The sequence below is a fragment of the Podarcis liolepis genome, assembly GCF_965112155.1.
Source record: "Podarcis liolepis genome assembly, chromosome: 6".
Classification (NCBI taxonomy): Eukaryota; Metazoa; Chordata; class Lepidosauria; order Squamata; family Lacertidae; genus Podarcis; species Podarcis liolepis.
In genome coordinates, this window is record NC_139559.1 from 32,063,931 (window position 1) to 32,071,841 (window position 7,911).

General features: G+C 48.2%; 1 protein-coding gene across 1 annotated transcript; it reads right to left on the reverse strand.

Annotated features, from left to right (window-relative positions):
- Positions 1 to 343: 343 nt before the first annotated feature.
- On the reverse strand, positions 344 to 7,008 carry LOC310709210 (uncharacterized protein). The gene is made up of 2 exons (XM_083508488.1): positions 4,331 to 7,008; positions 344 to 1,079 (listed from the first exon to the last, which is right to left on the reverse strand). Exons 1-2 carry the CDS (start codon positions 4,776 to 4,778, stop codon positions 541 to 543), a joined length of 987 nt encoding a protein of 328 aa, XP_083364614.1. The 5' UTR covers positions 4,779 to 7,008; the 3' UTR covers positions 344 to 540.
- Positions 7,009 to 7,911: the final 903 nt, after the last annotated feature.

The following is a 7,911-nucleotide window of genomic DNA, read 5'->3' on the forward strand; positions in this document are numbered from 1 at the left end:
CTGTAGTGGGCACTGTTCTTGCCCCCAGGGCAACCATAAGTGGACTCCACAACAAGTTTTAGCTCTTGGTGATTTTCAGCAGGGCAAACCAAGACCCTTCTGCTGGTAACTGTGATAGGCAGAGGAAAAAAAAGAGCAGTGTGGAGGGGCAGTTGGAGCAATAAGACCAAGTAAGTAAAATGGAGGTAGAAAAATCAGGATTGTTCACCCCTTAGAAAAAGGACTCTGGGTTTTCAGTGGAGACAGAAGCAGGGTGACGCAGTGCACAAACTACTGTTTAGCTAGATGGTCCACCAATACCACAGACATGCCCTGCTTGGTAACTGATTCTTAAGCAGAGATATCAATTTCACAGTTTTATTGAGCTGGGAATGGAAGGAGAATCCAAAGGAAAACCTATCCTGAAAACAAACAAACCTGTAACTTTGCAATAGCTGAATAAATTCTTCCCCATATTAGTCACTTCTGGAGTAGCTGGCACCTTTCCGCGAAAGGGCATTTGCACCCAGAGGTGCTTGGCATCTTCTGCCGGTGGATCCCTCATTGCTTGGGTACCACCTGCTGGCGGAGGTAGAGGTCCCGGATCTCAGACAGGCTGCTGCAGACACCACTCAGGGCTTCAGCAATGCTGTGCAAGATGGAGGCCGTCTCCCTGTGGCTCTTAGCATATTCCTGCCGGAAGGCACGCACCTCCTGTGCCAGCTGCTCATTTGACTGGACAATCCGCCTCTCTGCTAGGCTCAGGCGGCTGCTTTCTGACAGCCCTTCCTGAATCGGCACAGTCTCAGGAGCAACCATATCTCCTATGTCGCTTAGGTGCCCAGGTGGTGGTGACTCGTGGTCAAATGTGATGCTTGCATAATCCGAACCCAGGGCCTCTGAGAGCTCAGTCTGTGAGGAATTTGAGGGGCTTCTCCTCCAGCCCTCACACGGATCATTGGGGGCATGGGCAGAGCTCCTGAGCAGCTGCGTCTCAGCCCCCTGGCTCCCATGCTGGTGGATGGCCTTAGTGGGAAGGGAGTGGGATGGCTCTGACTTCACATCTACTGGTTCTTCCTTCACTGGCTCCTCCTTCACACCTGCCCAGAGCAGAGAGGACAGATCAGGTTAACTCAAAGTAGCAGCCAGCTAGAATCACGAGCCCTTTCAGGCCCTTCCTGACATCCAAACATGCAGTTAAAAAGAGAGAGAGAGAGAGAAAGCCAACTTCAAGTTGTCCCAAGAGCCTATATCAAAGGGCATCATACAGAAATGTTTTGGTACAGGGAGACAAGAAAGTGGAAAAGAAAAATATGCACTGCAAGATGGAGTATAAGAAGATGCCTTATACCACGTTAGTGTCAGCATCGCCCTTGAGCCAGTGCCACCAACTGGACTCATACACTTCAGCCCCGACTGGGCTAGGCGAGCTGGGTAGCAGACCACCTTCTGCACAGGAACAGGTCAAAGTGCTGTGGACTCACAGCTTAGAGTTGTGAGCACCGGAGTCACTTCAACAAGAAGACAGTCGTTGCACAGCAGAGTATAGCAGAGCATAAATGACTCGGAGAGCAGCTCTGTAGAATATATTCTTTTATTCTATCTACAACTATAATACACAACTATGTACAGAGCTAAATGGAGTCTAAGCGGAAATGCTGAACTGCACTGAGTGTCTGCAGCTGCTGTTAGCAGCAATCTTATCTGTACACACGATCTCTCTCTAACACTCAGTCTCTCCCCCTCTCTTCAATGTGAGGCTGGAGCGGAATAAGTAGAGAGCAGAAACCGCCCCCTCCTCTCTGGAGAATCAGCAGAGAACATCAGCAGATTCTTGGATATGGGAGGGGTGAAATCTCCTCAGTTAGACCATTGGTCCATATAATAGGCTTTTTTATTAGGCAGTCAAAGGCAGCTTGAAAGAGGGATTTCTAATTGTATGCATGCCCTTGGGCCATTTTTACCTCTGAAAAAAACAACGCGAGCTTTCCACTATGTCAACAACCTGTAAAAATAGTTTGACAAAAATATATGTACATAGCCATAGGAAGAAATGCTTTCCCCCTCAGGCTAAAAGGCTCTTGTCTTGCTGTATCTAACTTTCCTCATCCTTTGTTGCTGTGAAGAAATACCTCTCCGCACTATCAGGATGCCACTCTCTACTACATTGTATCATCAGTGCAACTTCTTCCTATCTTGTCATGTGATATGCATGGCAATGTCAGCACTTCAAAGACCAATCCATGCTGTTAAAAATAGTGATTTTGATAAAAATGAACCTAGCCTGAAGGCCAAGAGGGCAAAAGAACAGGAAATACACCAAGGCAGAGGTGGTGGTGGTGCAAATGAACAGAAAGCTGAGACAGCAGGCTATGAAAGCAAATGCTGGCCATATTTGCACCATACATTTAAAGTGCTACGGTGCCACTTTAGACACACCAAAGAATTCTGAGAAGTGTAGTTTGTTAAGGGTGCTGCAGTTGGCAGGGTGGCTAAACAATCAAGTCCTCTTCCCAGGGTATTATTGGAATTATAATTTTGTGAGGGGAATAGGCATCTCTTAACAAATCTCAACATCCCTTAACAAATGACGTTTCCCAGGATTCTCTGGGGGAAGCCATGACTGCTTATAGCGGCATGGTACCGCTTTAAATCAGGGTGTGGATGTGGCCTCTGTTTGGAAAATAATTGCCTTCGCCCAACATCACATTACTATAAAGTGCAATGAAGCTTCCAGAGTTCACACTCCAGTAGTAAGAGTATATATATGTATATATACACACATATTAGTGGCAAATGTGATAACAACTTGCTAGTTAATTATGGTTCTGTTTCCCCAAATGCCTCCAGTTTGGTAGCCTTTGTGTAAGCAGAGGTATTTAAATGTGTTATTCCCAGTGCAGCTTCGCCCTTTGATAGGGCTTTGATTTCACACGCCTCCCCACAGTGTCTGCAAGCAGCAATAACAAATTTATGTTGGGTGTGCAATAATGGAACTACTAAAGAGATTTTGGATTGATTTTTATTGGACAAATGGATACATGGCAAAATATATTTGCTTCTCTAATTTCAGCAACTGTAAACCTATTATCGAAATACTTCTCACCGCTAAGTGGAGGCTCGTGTTTCTTAGCTATACCAAAATATTGTTTTGCTGGTCCAACAAATACACCCCAGGTGACTTTTTACATCAGTGGTCACGTGCCTGTATGCCCAATTCCTACCAGCCTCAGCCAGCAATGTCATTGGTGAGGGATGATGGGAACTGTAATTCAATGTGTGGACGCCTGCAAGCTCCCCATCCCTGTTTTAAACCCTTCCAGGGGCAATTCCACACCATACATTGAAAACACATGGTTCCTGCCCCCAAAGATTCCTGGGAATTGTAGTTTTTCTCCTCCCAGAGTTAAAATTCACAGTGCCCTTAAACTACAGCTCCTAGCATTCTTTGAGGGAAGTCACGTGCTTTAAATGTGCATTGGATACATGTGCCTTACGGGCATGCTGTGAGTATGCTAGCCCAAACGGAGCTAAGTGCTGCTAGAGCAATGCCTCAACTTCCATGAGGCTGCTGCATGGATGGCGCCAGAGAGGGGCAAGGGGGCAGGGCAATCACCCTCCAAACAAGCCCCGCTCCCATTGCTGGACTCCTGTCATCAATATATGCTGTTAATTTTCTTTCAGTGATCTTAACCTGTGGGTTACAACTTGCCCATCTAGAAATATACTTTGCCCTTTCTGTGCCTCCTACCTAGAAACGTTTTTTTCTGGTGCCACTGCTGGGTGGATGAAAAGGGTCACTGGTTAGTTCAGAGGTGGGGAAGCTTTGTGGGCCAACCTTCTAAGGAGCCACATGTCAGTGGTGGGTGGGCCAATGACTGTGATTTCTACTTTGAGTGGAAAGCTACATTCTAGAGATGAAATCCAGAGGTTTACACACACACACACACACACACACACACACAAGTCCCCAAAGAATCCTCAGAACTCTAGTCTGCTGAGGGTACTGAGAATGTGAGGTTTGTGGGTGGGAAACTATAGTTCCCAGGATTCTTTTGGGGGGAAGCCATGTGCTTTAAAAGCGCACCACATGCACTTTTAAGTGCACAGGCCGGATCACACACTCATACATCCATTCAGGCAAGCAAAAGGTGTTTGTCCCCCCAAAGGACACACATTCCAGAAAGCCATATGAGAAGTCGTGACAGGGTCCGCGAGGGGCGCGGCCTACGGAGGGGGCGGTGCTAAACCAGAGCATCCCGCGGGCCGAATGGCATCCCGCGGGCCAAATGCATTGGGTCCCTGCGCCTGAGGGTTCGCCCACCTTTGGTTGTGGGCGGAGAACACTCACCCTGAAGAGCCACAACCTCCATAGCGGCAGGCGACGGCGGCGCATCCGAGGGGCGCACGCCGGGCGAGGCCCACTCGGGGCCGAGCTCCGGTGAGCTGTGGAGCTCGCTGCTGCTGCTGCTGCCGCCACTACCGGAGAGGTGGGCGAGGCGGGGTCGCGCCCCGGCCTGCGCCTGGCGCTGCAGGAGGCGGTGCCGGGCGATCTTGTTGTTGGCGCGGCGCCGCAGTCCCCGCCAGCGGTTCTTGACCTCGCCGATGTCGCGTTGGTTGCGCCCGGCCGCGTTGATCTTGTGGGTGATGCGCCACCAGATCTTCTGCTTCTCGTAGGCGTTGACGGTGGCGGCGCCGAAGAGCAGCTGCTCGTAGCGGAGCACCTCGCTCATCAGTACGTCGATCTCCTGCAGCGTGAAGTTGGGCTTGCGCTTCAGCAGCCCGCGGCGCCCGGCCATCGCGCGGCCTCCGCCCGGCGGCGCGCACGCCCCAGACACATCGCTCTCCGCCGCCGGTGGGCCAAACGCGCGGGAGGCGGCGCGGAGAGAGAGCGAGAGCGCAAGAGCCTTTTGTCTACTGCTGGCTGCGCCGGGCCAGCCCGTCTCTCGCCCCCTGGCGGAGGCACTTGGCGCAGAGAAAGGACATGGGCGGCGTGGGAATCGGTGTGCGCGTGTTTTTGCGCGTGTGTGCCTTTAAAGGAGCTGGACCCCGGCCCTGTCCCCCTGCACGGCTAAATCTGATCCATGTGGAATCCCCGCTCTTCCACCCGGCAGAAATTATCCCACATGGCGGGCAGAAGTTCAACAGGTGATGCTTTTCACGGAGAGGCAGTGATGTGAAAGGTGCTACCTGCTGTAATTCCTCTTGCACGTCACACGTGTAGCAAAAGGCCCAGAATCCCATCTTAAAGACTAATCAATATATTGTGACATAAACTTTTGTTGACTAGGGAATCCCGCTTGTCTGGTGCGTGGAGATGAATTTCCTTCCGCTTTAGGTTACCTGGTGCCCTGCAGTCGCCACTGTTTTGGGTTTCACTTCCCATCAGCTCTAGCCAGGAGCAGGTTGGTTCAGGATTTCCATCGTCGTACATTACGTGTATTAGGGCTATCACTTGGTTCAATAAATTCCCATCATTTGCACAGTTAAACATGTGCTTAATGGGACTTGAAAGTCCTTAATTGTGCCTGGATTGAATCCCAAAATATTAAAAACAAAATACCTCTGCAAACCATTTTTTTTAAAAAAACAAAACAAAACCACAACCCTTCAACCAATAGCAATGTGCCTTTCCTTGAGCATGTGAGGCAAGAATCCCACCACTTGAGGGCAGGGCTGGATCACCCAAGCGGAAACTGAAGTCTCAGACTATTTCTCCATCCTTTCAGTGCATGCTGATTGGTGAAATCAAAGTGTTGGGGTTGATGATAGTTATTCAAGATGAACTAACACTGGAGTAAGACAGTGTCCAGCCTTGATTAAAATCCATTGCTCTGCCCCTGCCACCTGTGTTTCTTCCCTAAGTGTTGTGTTCCACAACTTGTGATAATGGTTACTACTACTGGTGCTCTAATGAAAGTGGGATCTAAGGACCCTGATCTTTCTACTGATCCTTTCACCAGGAGGGGAATGTGGAAATGAAGCTGAACAAGAATTCCCATATATTTCTTTATTTCTGACCTCTTCCCAATAAAAAGCAGGCCCCTTTACAGATGATTCCATTTTTACTGCCCCCTGCAACAAACAAACAAACCCCCCCTACTTAAAAGGTGTCCAGCAGAAAAAACAAATGCACCTATTTGTCTGGAATTTGGCAGACAATATTCACTCAGAAAGCGCTGGTAACCCTGCACATTTTAATCAATTCTGGGGAAAAAGAAAAGAAGTGATAACTGATTAAACAGTGCGCTAGCCCCATTGAACTTCACCTTCCTCTCCATGGGCGTAGTCAAGGGGGTTGTATTGATAATACAAATCTGAAGCTTTTCCCCCTAACAAAAATCCTGGCTAAGCACATGTTCCTTTCCTCTCCCTGCAGCCCTCTGTGTGCCCTCAAAATTTGGTCTGGAGGATTGGGATAGCTCAGTTAGTAGACTCTTCATCTGAGGGTCATGGGTTCAAGCCCCATGTTGGGCAAAATATTCTGCATTTCAGGGGGTTGGACTAGATGACCCTTGTGGTCCCTTTCAACTCTATGATTCTATGAAACAGATTTTGGATGCACATTGGGGGGGGGCTTCACTTGGGAGGACAGAAGGCTTCCTGGAATGCAGGTTTCTGCCCAAGGTTTTTTTGAATCAGTGATTGGGCATCAGAGATAAGAAGACCATGGTTATGTCATGTTGAGCTCCTGAGACATTGGGAGATCCATGATCCAATAATCCTCATTCTTTTTAAAATTTAAAAATTGTGCATGTGTGTGGACTGGGACAGTGGTGTTGGAAATGATAACTCCTTTCCTCCTACTGTTTTCATGATCAATCTTCCCACTTCCAAGCTATATTTTGCATCCCAGGGAACTTGTAGATATCCACCCAGAAAAGGGGCAGAAGAGATTGTCACTGATCAAACCAAAGAACAGGATCTCTTTTCCAAATTAAATTATCAAAACATTCAATTCTGTTCTGGGTCTGAATAGAGATTGTGGTTTTCTGCCTCACTTAAAGTATTAAATTACTCAGCAATGCTAAGATGCAGTGGCGTAGCGTGGGTTGTCAGCACCCGGGGCAAGGCAAGTAATTTGCTCCCCCTAACCCGTGGATTTGCGCCCCCTAACCCTAACCCCCAGATGTTGCGCCCGGTGCGGCCGGCCCCCCATGCACCCCCCACGCTACGCCACTGCTAAGATGATAGTCCATCTCCAATCATTTCTACTGGGGAGGGTCATTTTGCATACATTTGTGATCTAACTGAATTGTCACAGACTGTACTTTTAAAATTCAGTTGCCATTTAACTCCTACCTTTGTCTGTGTGTGTATATATACCCAACAACTGAGGACCACTTGCCCTGCATCTGATGATGTGGGCTGCGGTTCATGAAAGCTTATGCTGTAATAACTTTTTTTTTGTCTTTAAGGTACCTTTGTTATTTCTGCTGCAACAAACCAACATGGTGAATCCTTTGGAAATCCCTCTAGTAGTCCTGGGACAGCATAAATCAGTGCCATAAATAACAAAGGGTGCTAAAGTCCCCCGGTATACTTTCCAGCATTAGGTGGAGAAATCCAGCGTGTTTACTGAGGAAAGACAGGCCATCCATTTTTCATTATTTTCAGTGGAAAGCAGAAGTTCCACAGCTCTGAGTGGCCAAGGGGAAGTGATGGTGCTATGACCCCAAAAGGCCTCATTTTATGCATTACAGTGCAGAGAGAGACCACCAAGGGTAGAGAATTGTCCTCATCTCAAGGTATCTTAAAGTATGATGATGATGATGCCATTTTTAATATTAGAGGGAAGGGAAGAGCACAGAAATTCCTCTTTAAGTGACTACAGTTGCTCTATTGAGTGCTCTATTGCACTCAAGCAATTAGCATTTATGGTTTCCCATAGCCCCGAGACATTGTTATCTGGCTCTGAGTCACTGCTGGAAT